General features: G+C 47.4%; 1 protein-coding gene across 1 annotated transcript in view; it reads left to right on the top strand.

Moving 5' to 3' along the window:
• The window catches only part of Gpnmb (glycoprotein nmb), a 31,498-nt gene extending 13,658 nt beyond the window's left edge, over nt 1–17,840 (top strand). Inside the window, exons 5-11 of the mRNA XM_041640689.1 lie at nt 289–447; nt 712–1,218; nt 8,939–9,037; nt 10,331–10,433; nt 11,354–11,562; nt 16,229–16,322; nt 16,775–17,840. Coding sequence (XP_041496623.1) covers nt 289–447; nt 712–1,218; nt 8,939–9,037; nt 10,331–10,433; nt 11,354–11,562; nt 16,229–16,322; nt 16,775–16,928 — 1,325 coding nt within the window. The 3' untranslated portion in view covers nt 16,929–17,840. The remainder of the gene's footprint in view (nt 1–288; nt 448–711; nt 1,219–8,938; nt 9,038–10,330; nt 10,434–11,353; nt 11,563–16,228; nt 16,323–16,774) is intronic.
• Nucleotides 17,841–18,451: the final 611 nt, after the last annotated feature.

The following is an 18,451-nucleotide window of genomic DNA, read 5'->3' as shown; positions in this document are numbered from 1 at the left end:
TCCTAACTGTTCTATCCTCAAGGTAGCCTTTTTAATAATAATAATTTATTTAACTTTATGTGCATTGGCTCAAGGGTGTCAGGTCCCCTAGAACTTGAGTTACAGACAGTTGTAAGCTGCTATATGGGTGCTGAGAACTGAACCTGGGTCCTCTGGAAGAGCAGTCCATGCTCTTAACCACTGAGCCATCTCTCCAGCCCTCTCAAGGCAGGCTTTAACCTTTCAGAAATAGCTTTGTCAAATGATCACAGCATGTCACCAATAATTGGAAATGTCCGTCTTCCACAGGTCAGTATTTCCAAAAACTGGGTCGGTGTTCAGCACGGGTTTCTGTAAACACAGTCAATATGACACTTGGCCATCAGGTCATGGAAGTGACTGTCTTTCGAAGACACGGCCGGACATACATTCCCATCGCGCAGGTGAAAGACGTGTATGTGATAACAGGTGCGTGGTGTGAATTCACGTCAGTGGGGCACAAGGCATGGGCTCCTTTTGACACCTAGTGTCTGGGCTAGGGTAAGACTCGGCTCCAAGCAGAGCTGAAATGTTGAATTATGTGGTACCCCACCTGCTTTTTAGCAGGAACACTCTAAAGTTTACACATGAGAAGGTCCCATATGACTCTTCAGCCAGAACACATCATTGTAGCCCCCCTCCTCACAGTTGAGAAACAGTGTGTTTTCTTCCTTCTCCTGGTGCATCTTCTAGATCAGATCCCTGTATTTGTGACCATGTCCCAGAAGAACAACCGGAACTCGTCCGAGGGAACCTTCCTCAGAGACCTCCCCATTGTGTTCGATGTCCTCATTCATGATCCCAGCCACTTCCTCAACGACTCTGCCATTTCCTACAAGTGGAACTTTGGGGACAACACTGGCCTGTTTGTCTCCAACAATCACAGTTTGAATCACACGTATGTGCTCAACGGAACCTTCAATCTTAACCTCACAGTGCAAGCTGCAGTGTCTGGGCCATGCCCTTCACCTTCACCTCCCACTTCACCAACTTCACCTCCAACTTCACCATCTTCACCACCAACTTCACCAACTTCACCTCCAACTTCACCATCTTCACCACCAACTTCATCACCAACTTCACCTCCAACTTCACCATCTTCACAACCATCTTCATCACCAACTTCACCTCCAACTTCACCATCTTCACCAGCAACTTCACCAGCTTCACCCACACCGCCAACACCCAGCCCCTCTTTAAGTGAGTATTTTTCTGGGTAATGAAGGGTGGTGGTGGTAGTCATGTGGTTGTTTTTGTCAGTTGTTTATTAAATAACGTAGTCAGTCAGCTTGATACACTGTGTAGCCCTGTTGGCCTTGGACTTGATATTTGAGCTAGGCTGGCCTCAAACTTGTAGCGATTTCCCTGCTGCTGCTAGCTTTTTGGTGCCCATTTTATTCCTTTATAGAATGTTTTTTGTTGTTGTTGTTGTTTGGTTTTTTTGTTTTTTGTTTGTTTGTTTTGTTTTGTTGTTTTTTTTCAAGACAGGGTTTCTCTGTGGCTTTGGAGACTGTCCTGGAACTAGCTCTTGTAGACCAGGCTGGCCTCTGACTCACAGAGATCTGTCTGCCTCTGCCTCCCGAGTGCTGGGATTAAAGGCATGTGCCACCACTGCCCGACTTAGAATGTTTTAAATTGTAAAATTAATTCACATTTCTTAGTAAAGATTCAAACAAACCACGAAGAAGCCTAGCATAAGGAGAGTCCCTGTGTGTTCTCTTCCCCAGTCCTCCCCCCCCCCCCCCATGTGGCTGCCGTGTTTCTGTCCTGATCATTTTCTACTTGTTTACAAACATCCTCCATGGACACATAGGCTTTGTCATTTGGGATGTTATGTAAATGGGTTCATGCCATATGCTTTGTTCTGCAATCTGCCTCTCTCCACTAAATAAACACAGTTTTCAGTTACTGTTGCATAGAAACCTATCCCACCTGCCTGGGTAGCAGCATGGTGTCCACAGGATGTGCTAACACCCTGCACGATTGCTGGTGAGCGGCTCCAGGATTACCAAGTCCAGTTATACATGGAGCCGCACTGGGCATGCCCAGACAGACAGCTTCATCTTAGCATGCCTCCAAGAAACGTCTTTCCTTCTTTCCTTATTCTCCTCTTGTCCCTCCTTCTGTCTTCCCCCTCCTTCCCCACCTTCCCCAGTGTCTCACATATCCCAGGCTAACTTCAAACTCAATATATCATCAAGGGTGTTGACCCGCCCGGAGCTGCTGCTTCTCTTGCCTCCACTTTCGGGTTGCTGGGATTGTGTGTGTGCACCACCACACCGAGTGCCGGGCAAGTCCTCTGCCAGCTGAGCCAATTTCTTTTTTTAAACACAATATTTATTATGTATGCAGTGTTCTGCATGATGCCTCCTGAAAGCCAGAAGAGGGCACCAGATCTCATTACAGATAGCTGTGAGCCACCATGTGATTGCTGGGAATTGAACTCAGGACCTCTGGAAGAGCAGTCAGTGCTCTTAACCACTGAGCTATCTCTCCAGCCCCCAGAATTTCTTTATCTGCAAGTGCAGATAATCTTCCTTAAAAACCGAAAGAGCAGCTGTAAAACTAAAGAAATTACAGATGCCTTTCTGTCTAAAAATCTGGTTAGGTCGCTTGCTTTTGGCTTTTAGAGTCACATTTTTACAAACCAGCTTGTTTTTCTCAGGAGCTATGTCATGGCAGTTATCAAAAGCATTTCTGGAGCCAATTTTAAAGGTATTCTAATTTGCTGCTCTCGTTTTCCCCATGTCGAAAGCCAGTGCCCCTTGCGTGCTCAGTTTTACCTAGAAAGGAAGAGGCCTGTTTTTATGCAAAGGTGCTAACTCAACCATAATCAATTCAGGATGCTTTAAAGCAGCTGGGGTCAGGGCGGGCTAAAAAACAGGGCCCCAAGTGACTACAGAAGTTAACCGTGACTTTTTACATTTTAGCCGTGTGTGTGTGTGTGTGTGTGTGTGTGTGTGTGTGTGTGTGTATGGGTGTGCTGTGTGCATGTATGTGTGTATGTATATGTGGTGTATACATATATGTCTGGGTCACCTCACTCCACAGTAGTCTGTGTGTGTAGGCCAGCGGTTGATGTCAGGTGTCTTCCACCGTGGCTTTGAACCTTATCTTTGAGACAGGATAGCTTGCTGAGTTTGTGCTTGCCCTGTCAGCTAGGTTGGCTGTCTCCACCCAGCCCAGGGCTGGGGTTATAGGTAGGCACTGACAGAGGGCTAAGCATGACTTTGAAAAGAATTTTCTCCCTAGATAGCATTTCCAGCTATGTAGACCATATAAATGAATCTGTATTTCTTTTACAAAATCTTATCTATTATTATTATTATCATTATTATTGGCAGTGGTGGTAGTGGTGTGTGTGTGTGTGTGTGTGTGTGTGTGTGCGCGCAGATGTAAGGCATTGGACCCAGGGGTCAGACTCAGTTCATCAGGTTCACTCAACAGCCTTCATTACCCGCTGAGCCATCTCACTGGCCCTTGCGTTAGTGAGCCTCACTGTTTGGCAATGAAGTGTGTGCCCTGTATTTTGGCGAGTAGCTTCAGGAAAAATTCAGCTGAACCCAGAAGTCAAGGACTCTAGGAATGTAGCTGGGAAGCAGCATGCAGGCCTGGGCTCCGTTCCCAGCACTGCAGTAAATAAGCAAGCAGCAACCTGAAGCCCTGTCTCTGAAATAAATAAGTAGCCACATGCAACCCAGCCCTGGAAATCATAGCCAAGTTGAAGAGGGCATTGGGCAGCTGACTGAATCATGAGAGCGGGTGCCTGTCCAGTTTTTCTATTAAAGAAGATTTTCTTTCTCTGGCTGCTCTTGTTCATTTTCCAGGTTTTTGTGAATAAATCTGAGCAACAGAACAGCCTTTGTAAGACAGATGCTGGTCAGTGTAATGTCATGTGTATTACATTAAATATCACCATGCCTTTACACACACTCATACACATACACAGACACAAACATACACACACTCGTACACACACACACAGACACTCACAAACACATGCACACTCCACAAACACACACACTCACACTCAGACATACACACTCCACACACACACTCATACACATACAGAGACACAAACATACACACACTCATACACACACAGACACTCACACTCAGACACACACTCCACACACACACACACACTCATGCACACACAGACACAAACATACACACACTCGTACACACACAAACACATGCACACTCCACAAACACACACACTCATACACACACACACTCACACATACACACACTCCACACACACACAGATGCTCACACTCAGACACACTCACACACACATTCACACACACACTTACTCACACCCTATTGTGTCATGTGCTTTCATACTGTGTAGCCAACACCTCTCCCATCAATCTCTGGGCGAGCAGGAACTAAGTACTGAGTTTTTCTCACCTGCCCTTTAAAGATCAAAGGATCGATTTGTTAAAGAACAAATTTGTCTTTACAGATGGACATCTGCAGAACTCCACACGCATCTGTATACGCAGAATTCTACCTAAGGCGGGCCCACTGACTTTTACTGTTTTCTTCCTAAAGAGGTTTTCTACTGTAAAATACAACAGAGTCATGGTTCTGTGCTCAAACTGACAGCTAAATTCTGCTCACCCTGAGCTTTAAACGAAGGGGTCCTACAGCTCTCAGGGGAAGAACTAGGATTCTTCAAAGCCTTGCTCCAGCCTCCTGCTCTAGAGTCCACCAGGAAAGCCTGTCCTGCTGATGAACCCCTGTGTGAGAATCCAACTGTGTCAGGATGTGTCTGGGCTTCATGGAACAGCATTTTCCAGAGTGTCATGGGAAGATTCTGAGGAGCCCACAGCCACGGGCCTGTCACCCTCAGAAGGCTCTGAGAAGCCATTGAGATCTCCCAGCAGGCTTCCTCCTTATAAGTCATGAACTTAACACAGGCCCCTTTTCTCCCCTAACCCTTCCTTCCTCAGGCCCTCCCTTTCTCTCTTCTTTCTCTCCTTCCTTCCATCCTCCCTCCTTTCTTCCTTTCTTCCTCCTCTTCTTTCTCTCATTTTTTTTTTTTCGGTTTTTCGAGACAGGGTTTCTCTGTGGCTTTGGAGCCTGTCCTGGAACTAGCTCTGTAGACCAGGCTGGTCTCGAACTCACAGAGATCTGCCTACCTCTGCCTCCCGAGTGCTGGGATTAAAGGCGTGCGCCACCATCGCCCGGCCTTTCTCTCATTTTTTTTTAACATCCTGACTGCAGTTTCCCCCCCCCCCCTCCTCTCCTTCCAGCCCCTCCCCCCATCCACTCCTCTGTTTCTCTCCAGAAAAAGGCAGGTTCCCCCGTGGATATCCACCAAACAAGTTGCAGTGAGACTAGGCACCTCCCTTCGTGTTAAGGGTGTGCAAGGCAACCCAGTGTGAGGAGTCAGGTCCCAAAAGCAGGCAAAAGCATTGGAGACAGCTCCTGCTCCTACTATTGGGAGTCCCACAATAACACCAAGCTACACAACGGTAACATATATTCAGAAGCATAGGTCAGTCCCATGCAGGCTCCCTGGCTGACAGTTCAGTTTCTGTGAGCCCCTATGAGCCCAGGTTAGTTCATTCTATGGATTTTCTTGTGGTCCTTGGCTCCTCTGGCTCCTACAATTCTTTCCTCCTCTCTTCCACAGGAGTCCCTGAGCTCTGCCTAATGCTTGGCTGTGGGTCTGCATCTGTTTCCATCAGTTGCTGGGTGAAGCCTCTCTGATGACAGTGAGCTAGGTACCAATCTATGAGCATAGCAGAACATCATTAGGAATCATGTCATTGACTTTCTTTTTTTTTCCTCTTTTTTTTTGGGGGGGGGGGTTGTTTGCCAGCCGTGTTTGGTTCTATCCTAGGATCCTGGGATATCCACCCTTGGGTCTCCTAGTACCGGCATAGTCTCCAGAAGAACAGGAGTATTTTACGCAGTTGTGGGCCAGGATCCTCTCTTTCTTCTGTTGTTTTGAGAGGGTCTAACTGTGTAGCCCCAGGAACTTGCGATCCTTCTGCCTCGGCCCCTGGATTACAAGGTGCACCACACCTATTTATTTTAGCCTCTAAACTTTTAAAAAATGAATTTACTGACGTGGTGTGTATGGCCACTTTGTCTGCATGTGTGTCAGGGCATCACATACATGCCTGGTTCCCAAACAGGCTAGAAGAGGGAGGGCTTCAGATCCCCTGGGGCTGGAGTTACACGTAGCTGTAAACCACCATGTGGCTGCTGGGAATGAACCTGGGTCCTCTGGAAGAGCAGCCAGTGCTCTTAACCACTGAACCATCTCTTCAGTTCTGTTTATTTTTCAAGATGAAGATCTTTTAAAACTTTAATTTTCTCTCTTATCTATTTCAATTCCTTGTGGAATTAAAGAAACAATAAACACTAGCATTATCATATTTTCCTTTTAGACTTTAAAGCTACACCAACAAGTTGAGGTTTTTTGTTTGTTTGTTTGTCTGTTTTTGTTTTTCGAGACAGGGTTTTCTCTGTAGCTTTGGAGCCTGTCCTGGAACTTGCTCTGTAGACCAGGCTGACCTTGAACTCTGCCTGTCTCTGGCTCCGAGTGCTAGGATTAAAGGCCACCACCACCCAGCCCAACAAGTTTTAAATTGTGACAAGTGAGGCATTAGATTCTTTTTTTCCGTGCACCCAGCAGCCAGTCTTCCTCAATTGTCTGCCACCTTGTTTTGAGATTTTTCCCTAACCTACAGCTTTCCAATTCAGCTAGACTTGCTGACTAGCAAACCCCAGAGGTCCTCCTGTCTCTGCCTCCCCAGCACTGGAACTACAGGCTTGCAGCCAGCTTCATGTGGGAGCTGGGGATCCGAACTCAGGTCTGCACACTTGCATGACCGACACTTTACCAAATGTGATTTCTCCCTAACCTCCTATTCATGTCTTACGTTAAAACCTCATTCTTCTCACACACCTGCCTATCCGAATAGGGACAGAATTCCCTTCTCCTGCACTGCTGAACAAGTAGCTGATAAGTACTCTGTACGTGGCAGCCTTACGAGCAGCCAAGTTCTGTGACTGCTTTGGGTTCTTGTTTGTAAGTTGGTTGGTGTCTTAGTTACTTTTCTAGTGCTGTGATAAAACACCATGACCAAGGCAACTTATAGAGGAAAGGGTTTATTTGGTATTATTGTGTCAGAGGGCTAGGAGCCCATCACTATGGTGACGGGCAGCCCCGCAGGCAGCAGGCAGGCAGGCACTGAGCAGCAGCTGAGAGCTCACTTGCCAACAGGAATGCAAAGAGCACTTTGACAGGAAGCTTTTCAAACCATAAGCACCCCTCCCTCCTCACCCCCACATACCTCCTCCACTAGATTCAGATCACACCTCTCCATCCTTCCCAGGCAGCTACTGGGTGACTTATGACCTATGGGAGTCATCTCCTTCAACACCTCAGCAGATTCTGGTGTTTGCTTTAAGACAAAGTCTCTCATGGTAACCCAACTTAACTATATAGGTTAAGTCTATATAGTTGGTCTCAAACTCACAGCAATCCCTCTGCCTCGGCCTCCTGAGTGCTGGCATCAGGGGCATGAACACCACACCTGGCAGAGAAGCAGGCAACACTTGCTTTAGCTCACTTTGCTTTAAATGGTTTAAATTCAGGAGGTCAGAGAGCTCTTTTGCTGATGAGCGAACGGCAGCAAGGATGAGTTAAATGGTGTGTGAGCAGACAGGCTGCTAGAGTTAAGGCCAGGACAGCTGCCTCCCGATGAGAAGGGGGCTTCTCTACTGCGGCCTGTCCATGCATTCTAACAGGATTTCCACTTTTCATTTGCTTCCTTATTCAAAAAGACATCTGGGGTTGTGCTTTGAACTTGCCTGGTGTGGGCAATCGGTTCCCATCGCCAGCTCCGCCTGAACAGGAGAGGGTGTTTACTCCTGAGTCCTCGCTCCATCGCTGGGGACTTGACCAGACTAGATGTCCAGGGAATGAAGACAAGACAGACAGACGCATACTCAGACAGAAAGTTGGGGTCTGGTGGTCTGGGCTCTCGGATGGAGAAGCCTCAGCACCCCAGAAGCTTAGCATGTTTATTATATTCAGGTGAAGAGAGAGGCAGAGTTACTGCACACAGCCGAGTCAGGGGGCGTGGTCCAGCTCCCTGGGAACAGTCTTCAGGCTCGGGAAAGGAAGCTGTGGCGGCTGTTGCCTGCACACATTGTCAACACTCGGGCTGGGGAGAGGAAGCTGCGGTGGCCATTGTCTGCACACACTGCTCACACTCACACTTGGACCCCTGAGGAAGGCTCTGCATTTCTCACGGAGCTCAGCCCTTGGGGTCCTTGATATGGCCACACCCATGCCAATAGCACGCATTCACTTAGGATTTCACTCACTCAGGGCTTACTCTCCTCCCTCCCCTCCCCACAGTTTATTTATGGAATTAAATGGCCATAATGCCTACACCTATAGAAATCTACACACATTTACTTCAAGTTTCTGCCTTAATTGAAAAATTGTAGAGTGCTTGTTTTGATTTGGTCTTGATTTTTGGTTTTTGGTTCTTAGTCCTGACTGTCCTGGAACTTGGGATGTAGACCAGGCTGGCCTTGAATTCACAATCTCGAGTGCTGAGATTAGAGCCACGTGCCGCCACGCCTGGCTTCTTCTAAAGAGAAGATGGAGCTTGGAGTAGATGGTGCCTTAGGTATACAGTTCACACTTACAATCTTAGAACATGGGCAGTAGGAAGAATACGACCTGGAGTTAAGGCCAGCCTGGGCTATGTAGTGAGTTTAGACCAGCCTGGGCTACATGAGTCCCTGTCTGCAGAAAGAGTAACACCAAAACCCACCAAAACAAAAATAATAAAGAACAGATGGACAAGTATCTTTATTTTTGTTATATCATGTTACCTCCACTACATTCTTATTTTAAACTTTTATTCCTTGAACTTTCTAGTGCTTACAGGTTACAACTCCATGGAGCTGAGTGACATTTCCAGCAAAAGCTGCCAGATAAACAGATACGGTTACTTCAGAGCCACCCTCACAATCGTAGGTAAGGTTAAAGACCTGTGGAGAAGATGCCACAGTCTACAAGGCCAACCCCATTCACATTGCTAACACTAGAAGGGTAGAGGGGAAGGAGCAGGGTCACCTGTCTGGTCCAAGGTGATGCAAACATAGGAAGCAGCATCTTGTTTGGTTTTTTGGTTTTTTTTTGTTTTTTGAGACAGGGTTTCTCTGTAGTTTTGGAACCTGTCCTGGAACTAGCTCTTGTAGACCAGGCTGGCCTCGAATTCACAGAGATCCGCCTGCCTCTGCCTCCCGATTGCTGGGTTTAAAGGTGTACACCACCTCCGCCTGGCAGGAAGCAGCATCTTGTAGTTTGCATGTTCCATTTGTTCTCCTGCTTGCCTTATGCTTTCTGGTAGAAATTTATCCTTTGGGCGCCCAAATGCTAAAAAACCTGGGCTTGAATCCCATGTGAGCCTCCAGGAATCTCAATGGATGGGGGGCGGGGGTAAGAAAGCCAGCAAGGAGTGCTCACTGCTTCTGCTTCCAGTGTGACTTTTACAAAGTTTCTCTTTTCTACTTGTAAGGGGAGGCCTGCACTCTTCAGGTACCGCATGCTTCAGGGACTGCCCCGAGGTCCCAGCAGAGAAAACAGAGGGCACCACAGCCAGCTGGGGCATCCATGTTTCTGAGAACATGGATTGTGTAAAAGTTGTAGCTGTACACTGTCTCTGAGGACAGGATGGGTCAGCCACCTGTGATCCACGGGGTCAGCATCTGCCCAAGTCACCTTTTCTTAACCCATCGCCCAGAAAGGGGGTGCTACTTTCTAACATGGACCAGGCTCTAGAGAAAGAGTCTCAGTGGGCAGAACTGGTCCATGTGACTATGAAAACCTGCATGGACATGAATGCAAAACACTGGGGGCTAAATCCCCATGTTTGCTAAATTTCTGTTCAACAAGAAGGCTGTTTCTGTTTGCTTTTCCTTCTTGTTAAGGGGCATCTCCTAGTGCATCTAAGTTTCTGTAATAGGTAGGTTTGGGGGTTCACTGCTTGTTGTTCTGAAGGCTGGATGTCAGCTCCACTGTCTGGTGAGGAGCATTTCCTGGTTCATGGCAGATCATCCCCTTGCTGTGTCCTCACGTGGCAGAGGGGACAAGGGGGCTCCCTGAGGTTTCTCCAGAAGGGCACTGATCACATCTCCAACAAAGGCTTTGCCCCCTCACTCCTTAACTTAGCTGGGATTTCAGCCCAGGAAAAAGAGCCTGTGGCAGAATGGTTTCCTTTGGTCTCTGCTGTATTTTAACATTTCTCTTTGGTGGCTGTTTCGCTAGAGGGAATCCTAGAAGTCAGCATCATCCAGATAGCAGATGTCCCAATGCTCATGCCACGGCCTGACAACTCCCTGAAGGACTTCATTGTGACCTGCAAAGGGACGTAAGTACAGCGTCATGCCAGGGGAAAGGCCGCATGAGGACCCCAAGCCTGAATAAAGGGCTTGGCTACTAGTCATCCCTTTGAAGTTGATTCAAAATCCTACATGTTAGAAACCCCAGACAAGCTGGGATAGGAGAGGGGGTGCGTGCCTGTAACCCCAGCAGTCAAGAGGCTAAGTAAGGCAGGAGAGCATGGGCTGTATAGGGAGCCTTTCTCTCAAAACAAAGAACAAAGAGGGGACAGGGTAAAGCGCATCCTAGCGTACACAAACCTGGGTTCGATCCCCATCACCGCATAAAACAGGACACGGGGTAGTGCCTGTAATCACAGTACTCCAAAGGTGGAGGCTGAACAATCAGAAGTTTAAGACTGAGCCAAGCGGTGGTGGTGCACGCTTTTAATCCCAGCACTCGGGAGGCAGAGGCAGGCGGATCTCTGTGAGTTTGAAGCCACCCTGGTCTACAAGAGCTAGTTCTGGAACAGGTCTCAAAGCTACAGAGAAACCCTATTTTGAAAATCTAAAAAAAAAAAGAGAAGACATTTAAGACTATCTTTAACTACATAGTGAGTCTAAGGCCAACCTGGCTACATGAGCCCCTGTCTTAGAAGGAAAGAGAGAGAGAGAGAGAGAGAGAGAGAGAGAGAGAGAGAGAGAGAGAGAGAAGCAGGCAGGGAGTGGGGGAGAAAAGCAAAGGCTGCTGTTTAAAGCTGTCATGACAGAGGCAAGCACAGTGTCTTGTGCCTATAATCCTAGAACTTAAGAAACTGAGGCAGGAGGATCACCATGAGTTCCAGGCCAACAGTGTGAAACCCTGTTTCAAAAACAGCAAAACCCCTCACCATCACTCCCACCCCCACCACCACAAGCCCTGACATTGCTCTTTCCTCCCTCATGTGCTCACCCTGCTCCCACGTCACAGCATTCCCACGGAAGTTTGTACCATCGTCTCTGACCCTACCTGCCAGGTGGCCCAGACCAGGGTCTGCAGCTCCGTGGCTCTGGACGAGCTGTGCCCGCTATCCGTGAGAAGAGCCTTCAATGGGTCTGGAACGTACTGTGTGAACATCACTCTGGGTGATGGCACAAGCCTGGCCCTCACCAGCGCCCTGATCTCTATCCCTGGCAAAGGTGAGGTATGGCTTATAATTTTATGAACATTTCCTACTGCAGAAGTGTACACCCAATTTAAAGCCCCCAAAGGCTTCTCTAGCAGTGTTTGTCTCACAGCAAGATTCTTTGAACGCTTGTTAATACGGATTTAAGATCTGGCATTAAGCTGGATGTGGTGGCACACGCTGCAGGAAGCAGAGGCAGGCGCTTCTCTGTGAGTTCGAGGCTAGTTGGGTCTACAGAGTTAGGCCATCCAGGGCTATACAGTGAAACCATGTATCAAAAGCAAAGAACTAGCATTAAAACCCAATCACAAATCTACTTAGCGCGATGAAGAGAGAGACTTGGTGAGATAATGACCAGAGAAAAGCCCATCCGTGAAGGGTACCATCGAGACCACAGGCCAGCGACAGTGAGGTGTGATAAGGAGATGTCGTCAAGGCACTGGCCAAGAGGTTTGTATTTCCAGAGGAAACTGAACAAACAAACAAACAAAATGACAATCATAAAGGAGAGGCCAAAACCAGGGTTTCAGGAGAAGCCACCAGGGCAAAGCCAAAAGAAATGAGAAACTGAGCTGGAATCTTGCTTCCTCTCATTCTCATGTGGCCTTTTTAAAAAGTCTTCCTCAAGTCTACCAAGAGTTGCCCGAGACAGTACCAGCCAATTTACCCACTCATCCAGAAGACTGCTCCTTGAGCCAGGCTTGGTATTTCTTACCTCTGATCCTGGGATTCAGGCACCCACAGCAGGAGAACCATGAGCTCAAGGCCAGTCTGGGCTACGCATGAGAGCTTTGGAAAGCCTGCCTCAATGCAGCGTGGTGGCACACACCCATAATCTCAGCACTGGGAGGCAGAGACTACATAGTCAGAGCTACATAGCCAGCCTCATCTACATAGTGAGTTTCAAGCCAGCCAAGGCTACATAGTGAGACTTTGTCAAAAAAAAAAAAAAAAGATAAAATAAAGGAAGGAGGGAGGGAGGGAGGGAGGAAGGAAGGAAGGAAGGAAAAGAAAAACCTGCCTAAGAACAAGGTTGCAAAAGTATCCTGTCTCTTGCAGGACAGGGTACCTTGGCGCCTGCCAGAAAGCTGGGGAGTAGAGAGATACAGTGAAGCAGCCAGGGCTGTGGGTGTTTCAATGCCCGGATCTCCAGGAGCTGTGGAACTGGGGCTGCCCCAGCTCTATGCCCTTCAGAATTAACTTTAGAATCTTAGCCTGCCAACCGTGGTGGTACACACCTTTAACCCCAGCACTTGTGAGGCAGAGGCAGGCAGATCTCTGTGAGTTTGAGGTCAGCATGGTCTACAAAGCGAGTTCTAGAGCAACCAGTGCTACACAGAGAAACCCTGAAAGTACGTTAATTTATTCCATTTTGTTTCCTTCTACTGGCAACCCACTGATCTCCTGAGGTTTATAAGTTCAACTGTTCGCATTCCGTGATTTTTGTTCTAGTGAGAGGTCACTTTAGATATGACTTAAACCCACTATCAAAAACCTAATAAAGGGGGGGCTGGAGAGATGGCTCAGCGGTTAAGAGCACTGCCTGCTCTTCCAAAGGTCCTGAGTTCAATTCCTAGCAACCACATGGTGGCTCACAACCATCTGTAATGAGGTCTGGTGCCCTCTTCTAGCCTGCAGGCATACATGCAGACAGTATTGTATACATAATAAATAATACATATATAAAACCTAATAAAACCTTATATTAATAAAACCTAATACACACACACACACATATATAACCTAATAAAGGGGACTGAGGAGGAGCACAGAGGTAAGGCACTTGCCTGGCATGGGTGAGGCCATGGAGCCCTGGGTTCCACCCAGAGAGAAATTTGAAGGGGTGTGGTGGGACATGCCTATACTCCAAACATTCAGGAAGTTGATACAGGAGGGTTGCAAGTTCTAGGACTGCTTGGGCAAAGCCCATAGCAAAATCCTAGATGGGGGCGGGGAGAGATTTCAGTCAGTAAAAGGCTTACCTTGCAAGCCTGAGGACTAGGGTTCTCAGAAGCTCCATAAAAAGCTAGGTGTGGTGCTGTAAACATGCACTCCCAACAACGGGACAACCAGGGTGGAGACAGGCAGACTCCTGGAGCTCACAGGCCATCTGGTCTAACATACGTGGCCAAATCCCAAGCCAAAGAGAAAGCCAGACTCAAACAAAAAGAGGAGAGACTTCTGCAGGTGTCGCTTATCTCCACCTGTACACAAGTCCACCTGTACAGCATACAACCGTGCACACACATGCAGGTGTCGCTTATCTCCACCTGTACACAAGTCCACCTGTACAACATACAACCGTGCACACACATGCAGGTGTCGCTTATCTCCACCTGTACACAAGTCCACCTGTACAACATACAACCGTGCACACACATGCAGGTGCACGTACACACACACACACACACACACACACACAGAACTTGGTAACTTGAATTTCAAAATCAGAATGTCGGAAATAGTCATAGTTCAAAAGAGACCCCACTGATGTTTAGCTAAACTTCTTTTAATTGACAGTCAATCAGCTATCCTCTTCAATGCCCAGCACAGATCTACATAGGACAGAAGTCTACACCGGCTAACGAACAAACCAAGGGAGACCCCTGCTTTCCTGAGCAGTAACGGGTGTTATAGGAAAATGTTTAGACCAATTTAGATTCACAAACTGAGCAACACTGGAGTCAGAAGAGGCCCAAAGGAGGCCCCCATTGAGCAGCACCCTGTACAGGCAGGCTATCAGGACCCCAGGGACAGCCTTTGAAGATTGCTTCCTCATCAAGGCCTGGAGTCAGTCAGTTAAGCTGGATGTCAATGACTGAAATTCAGCCGTTTTTGTTTTTAAAGATTTATCGTGTGTGCGTGCGTGCGTGCGTGCATGCGTGCGTGCATGTGTGTGTGTGTTTCCTGTATATGCCTGCCTCTGGGTACCACATGGGTACCGTGCCTGCAGAGTCCAGAAGAGGGCAGGAGAGCCTCTTGGAACTGGAGTTACTTTTTGTAGCCTTGTAGGTGCTGGGAATCAAACCCGGGTCCTCTGGAAGAGCAGTTAGTGCTCTTAAACCCTGAGCCATCTCTCTAGATGTTTTTTGTTTTGTCTTGTTTCTGTCTTTGTTTACAAAGTATTCTCATAGGAGGTTACCATTTGCTCGCCTATGAACCTGTCAGTTGGGTCAGAACTCAGAATACCTAATCAGCCTTAAACTAACGCAGGCAGTAAACAAATTAACAAGATGGTATTTTGAGGAAAACAAACCAGGTCAGAGGGGTGGGCTTGGAGTGGGAGGTGAGGGCGGTGGTTAGCACCCTAGACTGGGTGTGGGCACAAGTCTTGCTGTTCAGCAGCGCCATCTTGGTAAAGGACCTCCTGACTAAGGATTTAAGCACATTTAGAGAGCACATGTAGGCCACTGCTAGGGTCGCCGAAGCTTCATTCTGTCAGCAAGAGTGAGGCCTTGGCGGCTAAGAGCTCACGTGCACGTACTAGGTTTTTCTTTAGGGCCACCGCCCAGCTCTAAATCATTAGTTATGGCTGTTCAGCCTAGCTTAGGCTCATTTCGGGCTTTTTCTTAAATTAACCCGTTTTTCCTCATCTACCTTTTGCCTCAGGGCCTTTTACCTTTCTTTCTGTGTGTCTTACTTTCCTGCCGGCTGGCCTGGTTTCTGGCCCTCTCTCTCTCTCTCTCTCTCTCTCTCTCTCTCTCTCTCTCTCTCCAGCCTAGATTTCTCCTCCTACTTATTCTCTCTGCCCACCAGCCCCGCCTATCCCTCTCCCGCCTAGCTGCTGGCCACTCAGCTTTTTATTAGAGCAATGAGGTGCCTTAGGCAGGCAAGGCCAAACAGCAACACATCTTTTCATTGGTACAAACAAGTGTAACGCAGCCTTACATTGTTAGAGACATGCAGCAGAAGCAAATGTGACACACCTTTATCCAGTTAAAGTACTTTGCAGCAGAAGCAAATGTAGCACATCTTTGCTAGTTAAAGTAATATTCCACAACACATGCACACAGTGGAGAGATGATTGTAAGAGGAGGCTCAACCAATGGAGGACCACCTAGGAGGGGCCTGGTGGATAGGATGGGGACAGAGGAGAGCAGATGGAGACGGCTTAGGTAACTGAATTATGCCAGGGGTAGAGATGGAACTGGTTGGTTTGCTGGTTAAAGAGGAGCGATCCCTGCCTCTGTGGCCCTTGCAGTACAGGAGAGCTATGGAAAGCAATATTGAAAGACTCCGACCCAGGTCTAGGAAGAAGCAGGCAGGAAGTGAGAAGGACTGAGTGGTGCCTTCAGAATCGAGGAAACTGAGATGAGCCAGGGAAGGGAGGTCCCAGCAGGGGCCATGGAGGTTTCCCAGAATTCTAGGGTTTTTAGCATAGGGGCAGCCATATAGCATGAGATGGGACCAGAGGCCAGCACAGTGGAACATAAGAGCCTGTTAGCATGCAGGTGCCAACAGCTCAGCAGTGTCCTGAGAGGGTGTCACCAGACTGTGACATTTATCCATGCCTGCGCACTTTGCTCAACCCAGAGTCTATAGGTTGCTTGATGGGAAAGGTCGCCTAATGGTAGAGTGGAGTAGTATCTTCTGCAGCAGCTCCGTTCCCCATTCAGCAGCATCACAAGCAGATGTCCTTCAATGGAACACAACTCACAGGGTTTTCCTTCTGCCTTAAGACCCAGTCTCCCCGCTGAGAATGGCGAATGGTGCCTTGATCTCCATCGGCTGCCTGGCCGTGTTTGTCACCATGGTTACCATCTTGCTATACAAGTAAGTTTCTGATTTTAACACTGTACTGTATCTCTATAGCAGACAGTCAAAAGCAAATAGCATTCTTGCATACAAACATACCAGTTTCTTTTTTTCCATTTAAATATTTTGTGTATGAGAAGAAACTCATCCATTGAACAATAAATACCAAACTGGGACCTATTAATTTTACTGTGGTTTTGGATTTGTTTGTTTTAATCCTGAAAGTGCTGCCAGACATCAGTAACTTGGCAAAATTGTGTCTGTCTATATAATGTTTAACAAAATTTCAAAGTGGGTACTTTTTACTTGAAGAGAAAATAGCTGTGCTCCCCTAAGATGCTGGGGCGTCGCCAGCGACAGACTGGGTGGAATGGTTAGCTCTTTTGCACCTGGCATGAAAAACACTGTAGAGAGGAATTTAGTTCAGCGGAAGGTATTTTTTAAAATCCTGTCCAACACATTGTTTTCAGAAAACACAAGGCTTACAAACCTATAGGAAACTGCCCTGGGAAGACGGTCAAAGGCAGAAGCCTGAGTGTTTTCCTCAGCCGTGCAAAAGCCCCATTCTTCCGAGGAAACCAGGAGAAGGATCCGCTGCTGCAGAGCAAGCCAGGAATGCCCTAAGTCTTAAGCCTTATTTCTGACCAGGATCCTACTCCGGTGTGTTTACGTGAGCTGCGCAGAAGCACGTGACTGGTAACTCTCATTTCTGAAGGATTATTGTGAAATATATATCATGGCTTGGGGAGGCTAGTTCAATGGCACGTTGGAGAAGAAGAAACGACCTCGTGTTTTATCCCATTTGTGTTGTGGCTTTTACACTGTTAGGAGGATGGGCTTACTGTGTCTGAGGACCGAGGGAGACGTCGCCGCCCCTGAAGGCTCTGGGTTAACTGAGAGAGGAGATCACCTGCTTCTAGCTTTCCACATAACCACGTGCATGAGCCAGCTAGTCCTGACCTGAAACCAGGTCCATCTAACTGCATTTCAGCGCACTGAGCATGCCTGAGCTCCTGGCAGAACGATAATACAAGCCTTTTGTATGGTGTATGTGTGTACATATTACGCTCATGAAAGAGACAGCCTAACAAGCTGCTGTGGTTATTCTATCAGGGAAAACTTTCCCTGTCTAGTTGACTGACACACTCATCCATTCATCTAGCCATGAGCATTTATTTAGTGCTTTCTGAATACCGACCATGATGCTGGGACTTGGGCTTGCCCCCAGAGCTGAGGCTCTCCTGTGCACATCTGGCTCTTGGTGTGTGCTGGTGTGTGCACGTAGAATCATGTGCTATGGTTTTCTAAGGGAGGCCACTTCTTTTCCTACCAGTTAATGTGTGAAAACTCATACAGGAAATAATCAAGGCGCTCACTTCTGTTTGTAACTCAAGTCCTGTGCCAATGACATTCTCTTTTCTACTTCCTGGAAAAATAAAATGTGGGCTGCGATGAGCCCTTGGTGGTGGTATTATTTCTAATGTATTGTTTGCTTTTCAGTTACATTTATGATTTTAGTAATAAAGTCTTTTAATGCCTCACAAAAAACAATAATACTCTCATACTTTTTTAGATTTATTCCATGTGTATGAATGTTTGTCTTCATGTGTGTACATGTACGTGTGTGCCTGGTGTCCGTGTCAGAGGAGGATGGCTGTGAGCGACCATGTGGGTGCTGGGGTCTGAGCCTGGGTCCTCTGCAAGGACAGGCAGTGTTCAGAACCTGAGTCATCTCTCCAGCCCCAAGAGTTTCTATTTTAAGAGCTGGGTATCATGGCTCGTGCCCTTAATCCCAGCACTTGGGAAGTACAGGAGAATCAGGAGTTCAAGGCCAGTCTCACCTGCATAGAGAGTTTGAGGCCAGCTAGAACTACATGGAACTCTGTCTCAGAAAGATGTGTGTGTGTGTGTGTGTGTGTGTGTGTGTGTATGTACACGCATGTGTCATTAAGTTTTAATTTACAAATTTAGTGTCTAAGTGTTTATAATCAAAATATAAAAGGAGAGTTTGGGGCCAGAATGCAGCGCAGCAGCAGAGTGCTTGCCCAGCGTGCGCGAAGACCCTTCGTTCTGTTTCCAGCAAAGAAAAAGAAATTTAACTAAGTAAGGAGTTTTGTTTTTAAATAAAGAAGAGGCCTTTTGTCTTT

Source organism: Microtus oregoni, unplaced genomic scaffold, assembly GCF_018167655.1.
Source record: "Microtus oregoni isolate MIOR12 unplaced genomic scaffold, Mior012 000064F_ref0000363, whole genome shotgun sequence".
Taxonomy (NCBI): Eukaryota; Metazoa; Chordata; class Mammalia; order Rodentia; family Cricetidae; genus Microtus; species Microtus oregoni.
This window is presented reverse-complemented; position numbering and strand designations above follow the sequence as displayed.